This window comes from Gigantopelta aegis, chromosome 1 (assembly GCF_016097555.1).
Source record: "Gigantopelta aegis isolate Gae_Host chromosome 1, Gae_host_genome, whole genome shotgun sequence".
NCBI lineage: Eukaryota > Metazoa > Mollusca > Gastropoda > Neomphalida > Peltospiridae > Gigantopelta > Gigantopelta aegis.
The window spans coordinates 15,887,603-15,910,864 of NC_054699.1; the positions used below are offsets into that span (position 1 = coordinate 15,887,603).

The following is a 23,262-nucleotide window of genomic DNA, read 5'->3' on the forward strand; positions in this document are numbered from 1 at the left end:
AGCACATACCACAGCTTTTGATTATACAATCATTTTAAAATTTAAAAAATGAAACTTGTTTCTAGCACAAAGGCTTCTCCTACTAAAAAGCAGCAAGGGATCTTTTATATGCACTTTTTCCAGGCAGTACAGTACATACCATGACTTTTGATGAAGTAGTCATGGTGAACTGGATGAGAAAACCCCAATTTATCCATACTGCAATCCATCATCCCTTAGGCAAATGCTACACGACTGTGCAACACTATATCCCCGATATGGCATTCAGTGTTAGCAACTGACCTTAACAACCATGCACTAGAAAACATGACATTTATAAAATATGTATGTGACATATTACACCTCATCTATATTTGTCAGATATGCATGATTTTTATGTTTCATAATTCATGGATCCATATTTAATAGCATAAAAAAAAAATCATAGCTTGTTTTATGTATACAAATCCTCTGATAGTACCGAATATGTTTACGACAAGCTAGAGATTGTGCTTTTTCTATGGAAGGAAGGAAGGAAGGAAATGTTTTATTTAACAACACACTGAACACATTTTATTTATGGTTATATGGCATCAGACATATGGTTAAGGACCACACAGATATTGAGATTGGAAACCCACTGTCGCCACTTCATAATCTACTCTTTCCAATTAGCAGCAAGAGATCTTTTATATGCACCATCTCATAGACAGGATAGTACATACCACGGCCTTTGTTACACCAGCTGTGTTATTTCCAATAGAATTCTTGTAAATTATTATACTGTATACCCATGCAGATGCAGTAAATAGATCACCCAATCATCGGTGTGTAATTTCACTAGTCAGGAGGTCTTTCAATTGTGAGGGACAGGACGTAGCCCAGTGGTCTGGGATCGATTCCCCGTCGGTGAGCCAGCCAGTGCACCATGAATGGTATATCAAAGGCCGTGGTATGTATTACCCTGTCTGTGGGATGGTGCATATTAAAGATCCCTTGCAGCTAATCGAAAAAGAGTAGCCCATGAAATGGCGACAGCGGGTTTCGTCTCTTAATATCTGTGTGGTCCTTAACCATATGTCCAACGCCATATAACCGGAAATAAAATGTGTTGAGTGTGTTGTTAAATAAAAAATGTCCTTCCTTCCTTCAATTGTGATGAAAAATCCCATCTTTTAAGGGCAATGATTAAGAGTCTACTATTTGGTTTGTTATATCATGGACTTTCTCCATATATGATTCCACTCCTTAGTTTATAAATCGTGAATGGCCTTGAGCAAAATAAAAGATCTCTTCTGTTTTGTTCTGCTTTGACAAAAAACATGAAACAGCTTCTATATATAGACTAACTGACAATAATAAATGACAACCGACTCCATAGTGCCATAATAAAATCCATGCATAATAGATCATCTGAAGAATGCATGATTTTCAAAGAAGATGTACATGTTTGGTAAAAAAAAAACCTTTGCACTTGAGAAGGTAAAAAGGTTAGTGAAGTAAATACACAATTAATTTGACTTTTTAAAAATCTTATGACTTCTGAACTTATAAATACATGTAAATACATAAAAGATAATCTTAAAAGTGCATTTTCCAAAATGTACATGCACGGTAAAAAAAAAAAACTTATGCACCTAGAAATATACAGTAAATTTTACTTTTCTATTTCAAAAAAACAAATCTCATTGCCTGGTGTTTCTAATACCACAAAATGCATTTTTCATATTTTTAAAAATGCAGGTGCATCTGAGAAATAACGGTGATGAAGTCGAGTTTTAGTCTATTTTTTAAGGGTATTTCAACATCACAGACTCTTGTTTCACTTTGTTGTATCCAAATTTGTTACAAATTTGTAAATTAACCAAATTTAGTGTCCATTGTTATGGGTTGAAACTAGAGTCTAGATGAAAAATATGCCTTAGTGTTTAAAAACTAGTGTCTGTCCCTTTAAAATTAAAATTATATTCACACCCAAAACAATCACCCCTCATCAAAAACAGAAGGAAAACAACAAACACCAAACTAGCCAGCATTAAACGATTGACATTAATAATCGTACACAGCTTTCTGTCACAACATCAATAAAATAAAACAGCAAAGTGGTATTTACAATTTGTTGAAAATAGACAGTCGTAACTGCCGAAACGCTTCAGTGATTTGGTCGCGTTATGACATCAAGGCACTTACCTTGTGCTGACAGAAGACAGTGAGTGACAATGGTAGGAATCACCACAAAGTTGACCACATTCGGATTTCAACTCCAGTCAAAACCAGGCAATGGCAAGTGAACACAAATTAAGTAGCCAAAAGAAAATCAATAACGGAATAGCAGACGGCCGTACCAAATATAGTGCTGGATTTAAGACAGCAAGAGTTACTGCTCTTAGAGAAACACAAAAATGGAAACAGCTAGCATATGTCAGAAGATGACAGGAGGCCAAATCATGGAAATCAAATGAAGTAAAAAATCTAAGACAAAAAAAAAAGAAGTTTGTGTTATTTATAATGCCACCACCACTAGAGCACATTTATTAATAAATCTTCAGCTACCGGATGTCAAATATTTGGTAATTCTTACTTTTAGTCTTCAGAGGAAACCCACTAAGTTTTTCCATCAGCAGTCAACTATCTTTTATATGAACGTTCTCACACAGGACAGTACATACCATGACTTTTGATATACCAGTCATGGGTGACTTGTTGGGAAGGGAAAAATCCAATCAGAAAATGGGTCAACAAGACATCAGAACAAATTTAGTGGAAATCATAAGTAAAAATCCAAGACATAAGATCAACTTTACTGGAAATCATAAGTAAATATCCAAGACATAAGATCAACTTTAGTGGAAATCATAAGTAAATATCCAAGACATCAGATCAACTTTAGTGGAAATCATAAGTAAATATCCAAGACAAATGATCAACTTTAGTGGAAATCATAAGTAAATATCCAAGACATAAGATCAACTTTAGTGGAAATCATAAGTAAATATCCAAGACATAAGATCAACTTTAGTGGAAATCATAAGTAAATATCCAAGACAGATCAACTTTAGTGGAAATCATAAGTAAATGTCCAAGACATCAGATCAACTTCAGAGGAAATCACAAGTAAAATCTAAGACATCAGATCAACTTTAGTGGAAATCATAAGTAAATATCCAAGACATCAGATCAACTTTAGTGGAAATCATAATAAATATCCAAGACATCAGATCAACTTTATGGAAAATATCCAAGACATCAGATCAACTTTAGTGGAAATCATAAGTAAATATCCAAGACATCAGATCAACTTTAGTGGAAATCATAAGTAAATATCCAAGACATAAGATCAACTTTAGAGGAAATCATAAGTAAATATCCAAGACAACAGACCAATTTAGTGGAAATCATACAAGTATATTTTGCGCAAGAATATATACCACGAGACCGCGTAGCTGTCGAGTGGTATGTTCTTTCACAAAATAAACGAGTGCAATAAATAGGAAGTGAAAACAACGTATGTGAAGTTCTGAATTTATTACATACCTTCTTTTATGTTTTACAAAAACGTTTTTTTAATTTTTAATAACAACACTTTGTTAAATCTATGATCAAAACTCCTTTCAGGGATTCATTTAACGTAAAGAAGCATACTCTGCGGCAGCCTTTTGTAATGTTTCAAATACGATATGACATCATTTGTAAGTAAATAAAAGGCGCTAATTGCAGTAAAAAGAAAAAGTGAATTCCCCATTTAAAAGTTCTGGTCCAGATCACACATATATGCGATACAAAATAAATTTATCACACAGTTTCAACATGCCTTTAACACTATAGTAAGATTGAACAGGTATGTAATAAAATGTATCTCTATCAAATGCACACAAGTTTAGAAGAAGTTTGTTTTGTTTAACAACACCACTAGAACACACTGATTTTATTAATCATCGGCTATTGGATGTCAAATATATGGTCACGAAAACCTGCTATATTTTTCAATTAGTAGCAAGTGATCTTTTATATGCATCATCCCACAGACAGGATAGCACATACCACAAGAAATAGCCCAAGGGGCCCACCGACGGTGATTGATCCTAGACCGACTGCACATCAGGTGTGCACTTTACCACTGGGTTACATCCCATCCCCACAAGTTTAGACGAGAAATGAGCAGAATAAAATGTGTCACCTTCCATAAAGGTATTGAGTATCACTGATAGGTTCAAACCAGTGTGGCATATAAGAAGAAAACAAGAATTCTCTTCTTTTAACATTCAGTTAAAATTAATTTTAAGATTTGACTATATTATCGCCAAAACAACTGCAGCAGACTGGGGGTAAAATACAGCTATGATTTTCAGCAAGTTTGTTTTTGTTTAACGACATCAATAGAGCACATTGATTTATTAATCATTGGCTATTTGATGCAAACATTTCCATTGGTAGCAAGGGGTCATTTATATGCACCATCCCATAGACAGGATAGCACATACCACAGCCTTTGATATACCAGTTGTGGTGCACTGGCTGGAACGAAAAATAGTCCAATGGGCCCACCGACAGGGATCGATCCCAAACCGACCACACATCAAGTGAGCGCTTTACCACTGGGACACGTCCTGCCCCTTTCAGCAAGAATGACAGTTGCTAATAAAAACACTTTTAAGTACTATCTGATATCCCATTTTCTTATCAACAAATTAAATATAATGTGCTACACCTTTGAAATGTACACTCTCTAGGTGGGTTGATGTACTGTGTTATTAGAAAATGTTTCATGAGCAATGGGAACTGATTTAGTATAAAAGAATATTATGAAATCACAAGCAGGGAGATAACTGTGAAACGCTTGTGACCATAAAAGGGAGATAACTCTGCAAAGCTTACCAGACTTGTTACCTATAAGTTAGGTTATACAGCAGATCTATTTGAATTCTCTACAGGCCTCTAAATAACTGAACTAATTTCTTATTTTCAGCAATGCAAAACATGACTGGCTATGTGTTCAGTAATAATTTATAACTGAATACAATTATTTTTGGACATACACATTTTGCAATTGAATTTTTAAAAATGATTTGCTTTTTTTAATAATTCTTGTTTATTATGGTACCCCATACTGGTTTGCAACTACAATGAAACTCCTCTAAACCAGACACCCTTGTGACCAACTAAAAAGTCTGGTTTTAAGAGGTTATCTGGTTTAGAGAGGTTCTCTTCTGTACAGATATTTAAAAAGAGGCCATAAAAAAACGTCTGGTTTTGAGGGAATTCTGGTTTACAGAGGGTCCGATTTTGAGAGGTTTGACTGTATTAGCAACAAGTTTATGATACACCATTTCAGGAGAATGATCTCCAGCTTGCCTTTGACTTTTTCCTCATGGCAAAGTCTGTCTATGGTGTAAATGTTGACTGAAAGGTTGCTCGTACTAGCGGCAGTACATGTAATTACTGTCGTCTATGGAAGTTAATTTTAGAGACACAGTCTCTTAGGGTTGCTGCCTGAGCCATAAATACAATGACACAGTGTATCATAGCTGCTAGCTAGTATAAAGTTTAAAGTCTATTTTGTTTAACGATACCACTGGAGCACATTGATTAATTAATCATCGGCTATTGGATGTCAAACATTTGGTAATTCTGACTCGTAGGAAACCCAGTACATTTTGTCTAATGCAGTAAGGGATCTTTTATATGCACTTTCCCACAGACAGGAAAGCACATACCACGGCCTTTGTCCAGTTGTGGTGCACTGGTTGGAATGAGAAAAAAAACCAATCAGCTGAATGGATCCACCGAGGTGGTTCGATCCTGCGATGCAAGCACCTTAGGCGAGCTAAATCCCACCCCTAGCTAGTATATGTCTGAGAGGCAAGACACTATGGCCACTATAGTAGCAGGGCTCAGCAAATACACTATGGCCTCCAGTATAAATATATATATATACACTCAGAGACATCAATACAGCAAGACTTGGTCAATACACTATGGCCTCCAGTATAAATATATATATACACCCAGAGACATCAATACAGCAAGACTTGGTCAATACACTATGGCCTCCAGTATAAATATATACACACACCCAGGGACATCAATACAACAAGACTTGGTCAATACACTATGGCATCCAGTATAAATATATATATACACCCAGGGACATTAATACAACAAGACTTGGCCAATACACTATGGCCTCCAGTATAAATATATATATACACCCAGGGACATCAATACAGCAAGACTTGGTCAATACACTATGGCCTTTGGTATAAATATATATATACACCCAGAGACATCAATACAGCAAGACTTGGTCAATACACTATGGCCTCCAGTATAAATATATATATATACACCCAGAGACATCAATACAGCAAGACTTGGTCAATACACTATGGCCTTTGGTATAAATATATATATACACCCAGGGACATTAATACAACAAGACTTGGTCAATACACTATGGCCTCCAGTATAAATAGATATATACACCCAGAGACATTAATACAACAAGACTTGGTCAATACACTATGGCCTCCAGTATAAATATATATATACACCCAGAGACATCAATACAGCAAGACTTGGCCAATAAACCATGGCCTTTGGTATAAATATATATATATACACCCAGGGACATCAATACAACAAGACTTGGTCAATACACTATGGCCTCCAGTATAAATATATATATACACCCAGAGACATTAATACAACAAGACTTGGCCAATACATTATGGCCTCTGGTATAAATATATATATATACACCCAGAGACATCAATACAGCAAGACTCGGCCAATACACTATGGCCTCCAGTGTATATATATATATATATATATATATATATATATATATATACTACTCAAAAGAATTTAAGGGTCAAAAATTTATAACCAAATAAGTTTCAGAGTGTATTAGATTGATGATGTAAACTACACCAAAATTTTTATTTATTGTTCCATATTTACAAAAAAACCCAAATAAACGTCACTGTATACAAGAAAGTCACATGACATGCTGTCAAAGTTGAAGGTTGTCAAACATGGATTTTACACATTAGAACATTCGTTTAATAGTGTGTGAATCCACCCCTGGCGCGAATACACTCGACACATCGTTGCCTCATGCTGTTGATCAGACGTCTGAAGAACTCTTGGGGAATGGCCTGCCACTCTGCCATAAGAAGTTGACCCAGATCATGAAGGTTGTCCGGAGGGGCATGGTTATCCCGAACTCTCCTGCCTAATTCGTCCTAGGCGTTCTCTATTGGGGCCAAGTCAGGCGAATATGCTGGCCAATCCATCCTGGCGATACCTTGTTGTCTGAGAAAGTCCGTTACCACCCTGGCGAGGTGGGGTCTGGCATTGTCATCCTGCAGAACTGCCCCACCGCCAATCTGCTGAAGGCCTGGGAGAACCAACGGCCGGATAATCTCATTCAGATTGCGGATTCCATTCAGACTGCCATCCACCACATAGAGGGGGGTCCTTTGGTGGATAGAGATGCCGCCCCACACCATGACGCTGCCACCACCGAACCGGTGACGTTGTCTAACGTTAACGTCAGCGAAGCGCTCCCCAGGACGTCTGTAGACACGAAGAACCCGACCGTCGTTGAACTGGAGACTAAACCTGTACTCATCAGTGAACATCACTCGACCCCACTGAACATGTTGCCACTGCAGATGAAGCGTGCACCAGTGACGTCTGGCCGTTCTGTGACGTGGTAGGAGTGGTGGTCGAACAGCCTGGCGACGGCAGCGTAGATTATTGGCTTTCAGACGATTGCGTATGGTTTGATCAGACACTCGAGTTCCAATCGCAGTCCGCAGATTGTCACGTAATCGGCGTGCAGTGATTGTGCATCGACATAGAGCCATATTGGTGATGTAGCGGTCCTCTCTATTTGTAGTGCTTCGGGGTCTTCCCGAACGTGGACGATTTCGAACAGAATTCGTTGTTTGGTACCGTTGCCACAGTCGGCCAACGACACTCTGACTGACACCAAGTCTCAGAGCAACATTTCTTTGAGTATTGCCATCCTGAAGCCAAGCAATAGCCCTTCCTCGATCTTCGATAGTCAGTTGAAGTCGTACCATTGTCGAATTTGGAGTGTGCACCGTACACGAACGCAAGCTCCAATTATACGGAAATTCAGCATTGGGAACATGGAATACACGTGCAAAGCGTGCAAATGAAGCGCTTTGTGAAAAAGCAAGTTATGGGCACTTAGCAGACCTTTCGCTTTCGCCCTAATTTACGTGCAAATGTAAGCATGTTTTCGCCATTAGAACTAGTCGACAGTGTCAATGACAGTGGATTTTAATTCATTTATGGGTTGCTTAGACCCACTTTCGTCAAAATGGAACAATACCATGCGTGACATTATGGTCTAGCTAATATAATTGACATTCAGAAAATAATGTCGAAAATATTGTCTGACCCTTAAATTCTTTTGAGTAGTATATATATATATATATATATATATATATATATATATATATATAGATATACACCCAGAGACATCAATACAGCAAGACTCCACCAATATACTATGGCCTCCAGTGTATATATATATATATATATATATATATATATATATATATACACACACCCAGAGACATCAATACAGCAACACACAGCCAATACACTATGGCCTCCAGTATATATATATATATATATATATATATATATACAGTCATCTCCACTTATTTGCACATCGGTTTATAGCATAATTCGGTTAATCGACTATATTCACCCAACACGGAACCATTTGCCCTTATAACACTACAAAACATCCGGTTAATTGCACAGACTACAGGCTATATATCGGTTATTTGCACATAAAAATAACAATTTTTTTTTTTTTGTGTGTGTGCTAAATTAATGTCACAAATGACTGAGAATGTCTATCAAACTTTGGCAAAAAAACTCAAATAAATCACCGATTAATCTGTTTTGTTTGAGCTCACTGTGTGGTAAGCCGACTGTAAGTGTAATCGCTGTTTACAGAGTCGACGTGTGACATGCAAATGAGATGGTGTGCACGTTACTACTGGTGAATCACAATACCCGACTACAAGATTTAAGAATGACATAATTAAGTTGAATAAACCTAAGACCTAATGTTTTGTTTGCAATATATTGCTGTTAATCAGAGGCCATCTCAATAACAGGTAACTCTCCGACTATTATTTTTAGAAGTACCGCCTGTGCGCTTGTACGCATGCGCACTCAACTATTGAGGCCCTATTCGATTGACGTGTTCAGGGCAATTATTGTTCTGTATCAATTATTACGTTATGTTGAGAAGCCTTGTTAATAATTAAAAGATTACAGATCAATCGTCCTAGGCGGTTATGTTTTTAATAAATGTGACTGAGAAAGGGTTGTTGTTCACTTATTCATTAGATGCAGTGTACGCTATATCTGTTAAATGCAAAAGAAACGATTTATCACTTGCTTCCCGGAAAATGTAGCGAAAAAAAAAAGACTGGTGGGGGAGGTCGTCAAAAAAACAAACATAACAAAGACCGTTATTTATGGATCGTCCCTAAGTTTCTGCTATATTGTTAGACACCAATCAGTCGGACCGCACCATGAAGGTCAGTCAATTGTGTTAGACCGGTCATGCATGCAATGCAGACTGCTGGAACTGATAACGACTCACTAGCCGAGCTTAACTTTAATTGCTTAACAATAGCAAAGTCATTATTTGGGGATCACAAATAATACCAAAGCTTGCCATATCTTTTGGGATGGAAAGAACACCATACCAGCAAATTCATACAAGTTCACGTAATTCTATTCAGTCAATCAACAGCCCGGTAATTCCGGAAACTGACGTCATTTTGTAAACACGTGCACCGATGAAACGTGAACTTTTTGATGGTTATGTTGTTTCAAGTTTATCTCATTAACTACATGGCTAATACACTTTGTTTACACTAGTGGATGGTCAGTGTTTTTTTTTTTTAATGCACAAAGTTTGTGTTTTTAGAAAACGTCGCCCAGTGACGGACGTTGTTGGTTTTTAAAAAATGATTTCTGGTCTGGCAGATTAAAACAAAAACGTCATGCTAATTATATATATATATATATATATATATATATATATCGATAGATATTTTTTTTTACATTTATATATATCCAACTGCATGTGACATGTGTTAACTGTAATAGTTCCGGTATGAAGTACCGCATTATGCTAGACTGTCTCCCATGCCACTTTGTAGTTGGATGGCTGTTACAAAGTGAAAGTCGGTACTCTATCGGTTAATCGACTAACCCGGTTAATTGCACAAAATCGAGCAGCACCGAGGGTATGCAAATAAGCGGGTTTGACTGTATATATATATATATATATATATATATATATACTAGCGGAAAAAAGTAACTGTGTATGGTTATCATGTTGATAAAAACATAATTTCAAGACATAAAACGATGAAACGATCAGATAGCATGGTTAATAGGCAAATCTGCAAAACTTCAATTCATTTAAAATGTCACAGCATCCGTCGTTTCATTGGTATTGGGGATGAAAGACACGGGGGTAAAATCAGTTCACAAAGTTAATAGCGCGTATGGCCATGGTTTGCGTCGATGCAGGCCTGGTACCGTCGCCTCATAGAGCCTACCAAATTGTTGAAGAATGCCTGGGGAATGCCGTTCCAGATGGACTAACGTCTGACCCAGCGCTGCCAACGTCACCGGCTGGTTAGGCAGCGCACGTACACGACGTTGCATCTCATCCCAGACATGCTCGATTGGTGCAAGATCGGGTGAGACTGCAGGCCACTGCAACACATCGGTATTCTGCTGAGCTAGAAATCCCTTACCACCCGGGCGATGAGGTCTAGTGTTGTCTTGCTGAAGCGTGATGTGACGTTGCTGTCTTTGCACAAATGGGATGACGTGAGCCTGGATAATGTCGTATACGGCGTTCAAATTGCCATCGATGACCACAATAGGTGTTCGTCCAGTTGACGTGATACCACCCCAAACCATGACACTGCCTCCGCCAAAAGCACGTCGCTCCACAATACAGGCGTCACTAAAACGTTCTCTAACACGACGATAGACTCTTGAACGGCCGTCGCTGCTGTCTAAGTGAAACCTGGACTCGTCTGTAAACAGAATACCCGCCCAGTGTCGGCGATTAAAGCGCAAGTGTCTTCTACACCAAGCCTGACGTGCTACACGATGGCGTCTTAGCAAAACTGAACGGACAGCCGGACGTCGCGAACAAATACGCTGTTCACGTAATCGATTCCGTACAGTTCTGGGGCTGATGGCACGCAATCCAGGAATGGTCCGCGCTGTCAGACTTTCCGTTTGGAAGTGATTCCTGAGGTGCACGAGTCGGGTATGATTGTCCTGCTGTCGTGACGTCACGTGTGGACGACCTGCACGTGGTCGGTCTCTGACATTACCAAATTGTTGAAAACGTCGCGACAAAGCCTGAATAGTGTTTATGTTGACACCAAATTGCGTAGCAACAGCGCAATGGAGCATTTCAGCCTGGATCATACCAATTGCGCGAAGGCGGTCATTTACATTTAGCCTGGGCATTGCTCTATGACCACTTTCAACCGAAAAAACCTGCTTTTCTGTTCCACCGGTTGCCAAACAATGACCCGACAGTAGCAAAGTCGACAAAAGCTGGAGCAGTAAAATGTTGGGCGGAAAAACCTTGAAAAACAGACCCATGTCCAAGAAGCGAAACGGCACGTGCCAATACGGAATTGACCCCGCGATTGTGTGGCGGTGCGTTCACTGGTCAACTGTGCAAAACATCAGGCTAAAATATTGAGCCGTGTTAATTTTATCTGATGTTTCAAGTTACACTGTTACTTTTTTCCGCTAGTATATATATATATATATATATATATATATATATATATATATATATATATATACACATATACACACACACACACCCAGAGACATCAATACAGCAAGACTTGGCCAATACACTATGGCCTCCGGTATAAATATATATATACACCAAGGGACATCTATACAGCAAGACTCGGCCAATACACTATGGCCTCTGGTATAAATATATATATATACACCCAGAGACATCAATACAGCAAGACTTGGCCAATACACTATGGCCTCCGGTATAAATATATATATACACCCAGGGACATCTATACAGCAAGACTCGGCCAATACACTATGGCCTCTGGTATAAATATATATATATACACTCAGAGACATCAATACAGCAAGACTCCACCAATACACTATGGCCTCCGGTATAAATATATATATACACCCAGAGACATCAATACAGCAATTTACCAAGCCTGTCACCGTCACTTCCATCACATTAACTTGGACAATGACCCCGTAATTCGTGCTGGTCGAACATTAACACCCTATTCTGTGGCCATGGCAGGGGCAATAAATAACATTGATTAAACAAACAACATTCATTAAACATGTATGTATGTGCAGCGGCGGTGGTGACCATGGATGGGGCAACCAGCTGCAGATCTGGGAAGGCTATTTCGGAGATATCCCCGAGATATCTCGTTCACACAACAGCCCACCATTAGCAGCATATATAAGACAACATTGAGGAGAGGCAAATTCAATTTCCTCTAACTTAATGACACGATGCGACCAGCCAACTTGTCATGGACTGTAATCACAAACCGATTGACGGAAATGGAGATGGACGGATGACCAGGTTGTTGGCAAGTTTTTCAAGTGCTGCGTTGTCAAGAGCAATTTCTGGACAATCACAAGCGTTTTGATGTAGAGATATTGGAAATCAGGAGAGATGTTAGCGATGTTTATCAAATCAGAGCAGTTTTCGGTGTACAAAATTGCAAAATACGAACAACATCTTAACAATTAGGGACATTCTGATGTAAAGATTCTGGAAATCATGAAATATTAGCAATGCGCAAGATATATGATGTAAAGATATTGTAAATCATGAAATATTACAAATGTTTTAGATCTGTGATATAAAGACACTGTAAATCATAAAATATTAGCAATGTTTTAGATATGTGATGTAAAGATATTGTAAATCATGAAATATTAGCAATGTTTTAGACATGTGATGTAAAGACATTGTAAATCGTGAAATATTAGCAATGTTTTAGATATGTGATGTAAAGATATTGTAAATCATAAAATATTAGCAATGTTTTAGTTATGTGATGTAAAGATACTGTAAATCATGAAATATTAGCAATGTTTTAGGTATGTGATGTAAAGATACTGTAAATCGTGAAATATTGACAATGTTTTCGATATGTGACATAAAGATACTGGAAATCATGAAATATTAGCAATGCTTTAAACATGTGATGTAAAGATACTGTAAATCGTGAAATATTAGCAATGTTTTGCGCATGCATGTGATATAAAGATACTGTAAATTGTGAAATATTAGCAATGCTTTACGCATGCATGTGATATAAAGATACTGTAAATCATAAAATATTAGCAATGCTTTAGATATGTGATGTAAAGATATTGTAAATCATGAAATATTAGCAATGTTTTACACATGCATGTGATATAAAGACACTGTAAATCGTGAAATATTAGCAATGTCTTATTGATTCTGATATTAAAATATTGTAAATCATGAAGCATTAACAGTGTTTCCGGCATCTGAAATATTAGCAATACTATGTGAAACATTCTGATGTAAAGTCAATGTAAATCGACATGAATTATTAGCAATGTGTTAACTATGTGGATCAACTGAGAAGCAGGATGATTTAATATTATATAGTCTTCTCAAGATGGACACAAAGGGCAATTTTAGATTAAAAAGGAGACTTTCCATACCAGCTTTTATTTCCTGCAAGGTTGAGAAGAATACAATAATACAGTAATATTCCCAAGCCAGACAAAAAGGGCAATTTTAAATTAAAATGGAGACTTTCGATGTCATTTTTTTTTCCCCTGGGACGTGGGAGGGATACAATAATACATTAATCTTCTGAAGGGAGACAAAAAGGGCAATTTTAAATTAAAAACAAGACTTTCATCCTTTTTTTTCTGGGAGTTGGGAGAGGACACAACAATACATTAATCTTCTGAAGCTAGACAAAAAGGGCAATTTTAAATTTAAAACAAGACTTTCATCCTTTTTTTTCTGGGAGTTGGGAGAGGACACAGTATCACAGGGTCTTCTCCACATAGACAAAAAGAAAAATTTCTAACTAAAGCAAGCATTTTTATATTTTTTTCTTCGGGAATGGTATAGCCAACTGTTTCCCTGCCCTGGCAGGCTCTTTCACATCCCTCACCAGTAGGTGTAGGCTGATAGGTACTGGGTTCGTCTCCTGGTACCACCTCCCATCCAGAGCGATTTTAACGACTCAATGAGTAGGTGTAAGCCCACTACAACAACGTCTCTCTCACTAACTACCAACCACTAACTTACTGTCCTGGACAGACAGTTGGATAAAAGCAGAAAAATAACTATAAATGAGTGAATGAGATGATGAGTGGACACTGGTAAGACTGGAACCTGACTTACCATGACGTGTGGCTGCTGGAGAATCTGTTGGAGCTCGCTGCACTCGGCTGCATAGTTTTCTGGGGAGTCTGTGAGGAGCTGCAGCACCTGACAAGTAAACAACACAAGATACATCATTAGAAAACCGACACTGCTTAGTTATCTTACTTCTACTAGTCCTACTGCTGATGCTGCTGCTTCTACTGCTGCTCTTGCTCCTGATAAAAGCTATTGCTACTGCTACTGCAGATTATGTTACTGCTCCTGATAAATCTAACGCTGCTAAATTGCTGCATTCTGCTATTGCTCCTGATAAAACTAAAGCTGCTATACTGTTGCTACCATCATTGCTCCTGATAAAACTAAAGCTGCAATACTACTGCTGCTGCTATTGCTCCTGATAAAACTAAAGGTGCTATACTGTTGCTACCATCATTGCTCCTGATAAAACTAAAGCTGCAATACTACTGCTGCTGCTATTGCTCCTCATAAAACTAAAGCTGCAATACTACTGCTGCTGCTATTGCTCCTGATAAAACTAATGCTGCTATACTGTTGCTACCATCACTGCTCCTGATAAAACAAAAGCTGCTATACTGTTGCTACCATCATTGCTCCTGATAAAACTAAAGCTGCAATACTACTGCTGCTGCTATTGCTCCTGATAAAACTAAAGCTGCAATACTGCTGCTGCTATTGCTCCTGATAAAACTAATGCTGCTATACTGTTGCTACCATCATTGCTCCTGATAAAACTAAAGCTGCTATACTGCTGCTGCTATTACTCCTGATAAAACTATAGCTGCTATACTGCAATATATGTATAATTGGCAATTTGTATGAAATGTTATTAGCTCAAATAGTACCTGTGCACCTCGATTATTATATTTTTTTTATCACATATAATTCAATTCTACTGTATCATACACTATGTACTGTACAATTTTAACACCAATAATTGTACTATACTGAATCATACATCATGTACTATACCATTTTAACACCAATAATTGTACTCTACTGAATCATACACCATGTACTGTACCTTTTAACACAACTAATTGAACTCTACTGAATCATACACCATGTACTGTACCTTTTAACACAAATAATTGTACTCTACTGAATCATACACCATGTACAGTACCTTTTAACACAAATAATTGAACTCTACTGAATCATACACCATGTACTGTACCTTTTAACACAAATAATTGAATTCTACTATATTAAAGTTAAAGTTTGTTTTAAAAACCTGCCACATTTTCCCATTAATATAGCAAGAGATCTTTTATATGCACTTTTTCCACGTACAATACAATTTTAACACCAATAACTGAACTCTACTGAATAATACACCATGTACTGTACCTTTTAACACAAATAATTGAACTACTGAATAATACACCAAGTACTGTACCTTTTAACTCAAATAATTGAACTCTACTGAATCATACACCATGTACTGTACCTTTTAACACAAATAATTGAACTCTACTGAATCATACACCATGTACTGTACCTTTTAACACAAATAATTGAACTCTACTGAATCATACACCATGTACTGTACCTTTTAACACAAATAATTGAATTCTACTGAATCATACACCATGTACTGTACCTTTTAACACAAATAATTGAACTCTACTGAATCATACACCATGTACTGTACCTTTTAACACAAATAATTGAATTCTACTGAATCATACACCATGTACTGTACCTTTTAACACAAATAATTGAATTCTACTATATTAAAGTTAAAGTTTGTTTTAAAAACCTGCCACATTTCCCCATTAATATAGCAAGAGATCTTTTATATGCACTTTTTCCATGTACAATACAATTTTAACACCAATAACTGAACTCTACTGAATAATACACCAAATTTAAAGTTTGTTTTGAAAACCTGCCACATTTTCCCATTAGTAGCAAGAGATTTTTTATATGCACTTTCGCCATGTACCATACAATTTTAACACAAATATTTGAATTCTGCTGTTTGTATGGCATGAAGCTGTTAGCCATTACATCTTGATAATTGGATGCCAGATCTGTTTAGAGAAAACCTGCAAAACCCACACCAGCAGCTTTACCTTTCATTGGATGATGGAGTGAGCCATCACACTGAATTGTAGTCTTTAAAATAAATTACTCTGAAGACCCAGTACCACTCTGGAGAATATAAATGTACACTCAGGATTGTTGTTTCTTGGTGCTTAATTTAAAGGTACTGATTCACCTGTTTAGAATTTAACTTGTTTTATTAATGTATAGTAGTGTTGGTATAAGCTTTTTTGTAGTTTTTGTGGTTTAACAACACCACTAGAGAACATTGAATTATTCATCATCCACTATTGGATGTCAAACACATGGTCATTTTGACAGTCACAGAGAGAAAACCTGCTATATTTTTTCATTAGTAGCAATGAATCTTTTATATGCACCATCTCACAGTCAGGATAGCACATACCATGGCCTTTGGTATACCAGCCGTGGTGCAGTGGCTGAGAGAAGAAATAACCTAATGGGCCCACTGATGGGGATCGATCCTAGACCGACTGCGCATCAAGCGAGCACTGTTGGTATAAATTTAGTGCTCCTATACTGACAGTAGCTAGTGGGGATTTTCCTATTAGCTCAGTGTTTAGAGAGCTGGACTCTCATACTCTCGTATTGAGAGTCTGTGGTTCAAATCCCCTCAGTGGAGATTGATTTTTCTGTTGTTCTTAATCAAGAATACAATTATAACCCAGTTAGGACCCATAACAGTTCAACTGTTTGTGACCCACAGCTTCGGGACATAGTTTCAGGTTTTTTTTTGTTACATAAAGGTTCTGTTGCACCAAATCAATTGCCACTTCTGACAATGTTAAAATTTTCTGATAAAAGAGATATATACACAGGCAGACACCAATAAGTGTGGCATCTCACATTTAATCTTATTTACTTAAAAGTCACATGATATTTAAGAAATTTAATTAATATTTTTATAAGCAATTCTAATTTCTGTTGAAAATTGCAATTCCATTTTTTGGGGGTACCCAGCACTGGTTTCAAATTTAGTGCATACTGCATAACACATGTATAAAAAAAAAAGAAAAAAAAAGAAGAAAAAAGAAAGAAAGTGTATTGATTTATTGGCAATGAATAATAGTATTTGTACAAATAATCAATGTCACATATTACTACCAACCAGGGGTCTCATTCACAAAGGTCTCTTAGGCTCTGCTAGACAACAAAGCATCCTCTTTGCAAGTATTTTAGCATTATACTACGAGATCGCAAAGTTGCGAGAGTTTAGTGAATTAGGCCACAGGGCCTCAACTGCTTTTACTCCTTAAATATTTGAAGGAGCACCTTGACCTTTGACAAGGAACTCTGATTTGGTATAATTAATGCAACCTTAAAAGTACTCTTTGACACTACTTCAGACTATATAGCTTTAACATAACCTTAATAAATTTAAAATGCGAAATGTACCAAGCTCTGTTGCATTCTGCAGAACTGATTTGGTGTTACTCATAGTCAACAATGACCTCAGTCAATTTAAATTTTTAATTCATTTTATTGAAGAAAAAAGCCCAATTCTGATGTAAAATTTAAGGTTAACATTTAAAGATTTAAACTTTTTATTTATTTATTTTATAAATCATATCAATTTAGTCTTGGGGCAGGATGTAGCCCAGTGGTAAAGTGCTTGTTTGATGCACGGTCGGTTTGGGATCGATCCCTGTCAATGGGACCATTAGGCTATTTCTCGTTCCAGCCAGTGCACTACGACTGGTATATCAAAGGCTGTGGTACATGTATCTGCTATCCTGTCTGTGGGATGGTGCGTATAAAAGGTCCCTTGCTGCATTAGGAAAAAAACCTGTAGCTGGTTTCCTCTTATGACTACGTGTCAGAATTACCAAATGTTTAACATCCAAGAGCCGATGATTAATTATCAAAGTGCTCTAGTGGTGTCTTTAAAGAAAACAAACTTTAAATTTAGTTTTAATTATCACGAATTTGACAGTTTATGAGAAATGAAGATAAACACAAAAACTGAACTAAACATATTGTCACCACTGCCATCATTATCAGAAAGGTCAGTTCGATCCCCGTCGGTGGACCCATTGGGCTATTTCTCATTCCAGACAGTGATCCACAACTGGTTAACAAAGGCCGTGGTATGTACTATCCTGTCTGTGGGATGGTGCATACAAAAGATCCCATGCTGTTAATCGAAAAGAGTAGCCCATGAAGTGGCAACAGCAAGTTTCCTCTCTCAATATCTGTGTGGTCCTTAACCATATGTCCGACACAATATAACTGTAAATAAAATTTGTTGAGTGCGTCGTTAAATCAAACATTTCCTTCGTTTCCTTCCAGAAAGGTCAATATATATTCCATTTTTCAACTTTTCACAAAATGTTCTTGCTTCATCCCTACCAATGGCTTGCCTATAAAGTGCAAAGTAAATATGTGTTGGCGTTAAGCAATGATTACAAATCTATTATGTAATAAAATACACGGAGTAGATGGCAGAAGAAACATTTGAAAACAATTCTTTAATGAGACATTTTGTAATGTGAACAATAACAATTTTACTGAAAAAACTACCAAATAAACATAATTTGAAAATAATTCTTTAATGAGACATTTTGTAATATGAATAATAATGATTTTACTGAAAAAACTACAGAATAAACATAATTTGAAAATAATTCTTTAACGAGACATTACGTAATGTGAATAATAATGATTTTACTGAAAAAACTACAGAATAAACATAATTTGAAAATAATTCTTTAACGAGACATTACGTAATGTGAATAATAATGATTTTACTGAAAAAACTACAGAATAAACATAATTTGAAAATAATTCTTTAACGAGACATTATGTAATGTGAATAATAATGATTTTACTGGAAAAACTACAGAATAAACATAATTTGAAAATAATTCTTTAACAAGACATTTGGTAATATGAACAATAATAATAATGATTGTACAGAAAAAAAATAACAGTATAAACACAATTTGAAAATAATTCTTCGACTAGACATTTTGTAAAATGTGAAAGATGACTGCCCTGGCTCCTCCAAGACTGATAACATGTCCTGCATCTAATCACTTATCAGACTGGTGTCGGATTGCCATCGGAACAACCGTCAAATCATATGCCATTTACAGACAATAAATAAAGTTTAAAAAAAAAAAAAAAAAAAGGCGCCCTGGTAAAGCCATTATGGTAAACCAAGTTACACGAGCAATTGGCAGACTATGTTCTACGATGGCTTGTAATCCATTTGGCTTCCAACGTCCAACTCCAATTACAGGAATCAAGTTATACACTAGAAAAATACCAATCCATGAGCGATGTCAGGCGAGCGGCACGACAATTCTTTTGTCTGGCTGACCGGGCGAAAATATGTGCACAATCATGCGAGACAAATAAGTGAAAGGTTTCGCCATGCCAGTCGAACGTCATTCCGATCACCAGACGACCAGATGAGATTCAAGCTCATTGGAGTAATTGATGGATTGCTACAAATCAAGATGGTTCGTTCGAGACAATGTTTCCTCAGTTTTTGTTAGGACATGATTCAGCCAAGAACATGGTCCTGGTGTTAGCTGGTACATGTCTGAGATTCAGCCAAGAACATTGTCCTGGTGTTAGCTGGTACATGTCTGAGATTCAGCCAAGAACATGGTCCTGGTGTTAGCTGGTACATGTCTGAGATTCAGCCAAGAACATGGTCCTGGTGTTAGCTGGTACATGTCTGAGATTCAGCCAAGAACATGGTCCTGGTGTTAGCTGGTACATGTCTGAGATTCAGCCAAGAACATGGTCCTGGTGTTAGCTGGTACATGTCTGAGATTCAGCCAAGAACATGGCCTGGTGTTAGCTGGTACATATATGAGATTCAGCCAAGAACATGGTCCTGGTGTTAGCTGGTATATGTCTGAGATTCAGCCAAGAACATGGTCCTGGTGTTAAGCTGGGTTGTATCCGAGGTTTTGAAGATCAATGCCACTTCATTGTAATGATTGAAAAAAGGGTTGTCGTCCATGATGTAGTGGGATGTAAGACTGATTTCCCTTTTGGCATGTCAAACATGGGACTGATTCCCTGAACACATGAAACATTATGACGCCGATTCCCCGGACACATGAAACATTATGACACCGATTCCCTGAACACATGAAACATTATGAGGCCGATTCCCTGAACACATGAAATATTATGACGCCGATTCCCTGAACACATGAAACATTATGAGGCTGATTCCCTGAACACATGAAACATTATCTGACTTTTCAAGTCTCACAATACCATTTTGGGAAGAGGAGTTGGTCATAACTATCTCATGGTCCATTCCTTGATGTGGTGAGGTAGCTTGCATGTCTCAATGACTCGGAGAGCTATTCCAGCTGGAGCATCAGCTTCTGGTAGGGTCACCCAAGTTGGACTGGTCAAAGGGTAGAGACTAGACTAATATGGACCGGACAGAGGACGTGAATCAAGAAAGACAACTGTCTAGGCGAAGCAAACTCCAAAATCAAAACTGGGCTGGAGAGGCTCAGAATCCTAATAATGAAACTCTCCTAGGAGAAGGAAAACTCTAAATTCAAACCAAGTCCACTGAAGTCAGAGTACAAAAAGCTACAAGTTTATATGCATCAGCATTAGCGTGGAAACCGAAAAGCAATGTCTGTACATGCACCAAGCTCTATAATCTATGGTCATAAGAGTCACCAAAAAAAAAAAAAAAAATACTATATAAAACCTATGGATATAGAAATGCAACACTGATAAAAAGCCACTGGCCATTTCCAAATTCAAAAGTTTACTTTTCTGTAATTTAGCCAGTAATTTCAACAGCACCTAACAATCCCATACCAGTGTCATCTTGAATTGTTCATACACATAATAAAGTTCAATATTTTAGACATGAAAACATCTTTATTTAATTTTTGTTAATGATTGTCGGTTATTTCTTTTAATTTTTGGGGGGTATGAACAACAAAAATAATCTGCATAGGCGAAACCGTTCACACATGATTTTGTTTTTTTCATATCCAGATGAACGTAAATGAAATAAAGTTCGGACAATCCTAACAGTCAAGAATGGGAGGGAATGAGTAAAATCAGATTTCTTTTTCACTTGGGCCTATGGGTATGTGGTTTAAAGGTGTTTTACTGTATCAAAATAACCATGTATTAGACACTAAATAGCTGTAGTAAAAAAAATTGTTTTGTTTAACGACACCACTAGAGCACATTGATTTATTAATCATTGGCTATTGGATGTCAAACATATGGTAATTTTTGACAGTCATAGAGGAAACCTGCTAAATTTTTTCCATTAGTTGTAAGGGATCTTTTATATGCACCATCCCACAGACAGGATAGCACATACCACAGCCTTTAATATACCAGTCGTGGTGCACTGGCTGTGACAAGAAATAGCCTAATGGGCCCACCGATGGGGATCGATCGCAAACTGACCGCACATCACGCGAGTGCTTTACCACTGGGCTACGTCCCGCCCCTGTTGTTACAGAAACATTCCTTTCGTTTTAGGTGTACTCACCCCATTATCACATCCTTAAGTTGAGACACAGCACATGTAACTTAGACTCTAATATCTCTAATTCATTTATTCATTTCAACTTATTTTCATGCTTATATCCAATTAAGGTTCAAGCACACTGTCCTGGGCACACACCTCAGCTATCTCGGCTTTCTGTCCAGGACAGTGGGTTAGTTTGTTAGTTGTTAATTGTGTTAGTAAGAGAGAAGAGGGTGTAGTGGTCTCACACCTACCCATTGAGTCATTAAAACTTGCTCTGGGTGGGAGCTGGTACCGGGTTGTGAACTCGGTACCTACCAGCCTTATATCTGATGGCTTAACCATGACACCACTGAGGCTGGTTTATTTCTAATTATTTAAATTCGCAGACCCTAGTTTCAACTCATGAAAATCTACCTTTGGTTAATCTATAAACCTTAACACATCTGGATAACAGAGTGAAACGAGAGTCTGTGACGATGAAGCAGGGAAATATCCTCTAAAAACTTATAGCTGAGTTCATCTTCTTAACCAGTGGTAAAGCGTTCGCTTGATGTGTAGTCCGTCTGGGATCGATCCCCGTCGATGGGCTATTTCTAGTTCCAGCCACGACTAGCACCACGACTGGTATATCATAAGTTATGGTATATGCTATCGGGTCTGTGGAATGGTGCATATAAAAGATCCCTTGCTACTAATGGAAAAATGTAGCCGGTTTCCTCTCTAAGACTATATGTCAAAATTACCAGATGTTTGAAATCCAATAGTTGATGATGTGCTCTAGTGATGTCATTAAACAAAACAAACTTTAACTTTTTTTTTTACTTTCTTAGAAGTATGTGTGATTTTTTAGAATTATAAAATTGCATTTTGAGGCTTTACAAACACCAGGATGACCAGAAACACTTCGGATATATGGAAATGGTTATTCTAAACAATAAAATTTACCTAATGTCCGATTTCAATCACCAAAAATGCCTCTAATAGTGAAAAACATACTGTAGTGTTTTGAAACTGGGATCCGTCACTTTAAACACAAAAAGAAACAAAAGGCCAACAACTCCCTAGTGTTATCTGCATTGATCCGAGCCTGATGCTAGACGCTAATGAATCAATATCGCTGTCGTCTACATTTGTATGATGTCAATACCATTATTGCATTAATTCCAGTTGTGCAGATTTCACATCGCAAACAACAGCTGCACTATGATTTATTCTGTAG

General features: G+C 37.3%; 1 protein-coding gene across 4 annotated transcripts in view; it reads right to left on the minus strand.

Annotated features, from left to right (window-relative positions):
• Positions 1-23,262, minus strand: part of LOC121371158 (peripheral plasma membrane protein CASK-like) — a 492,097-nt gene that overhangs the window by 77,733 nt on the left and 391,102 nt on the right. For all 4 annotated transcript variants that reach the window (XM_041496867.1, XM_041496847.1, XM_041496839.1 and 1 more), the window contains one exon: positions 14,492-14,578. In XM_041496867.1, coding sequence (XP_041352801.1) covers positions 14,492-14,578 — 87 coding nt within the window. The remainder of the gene's footprint in view (positions 1-14,491; positions 14,579-23,262) is intronic.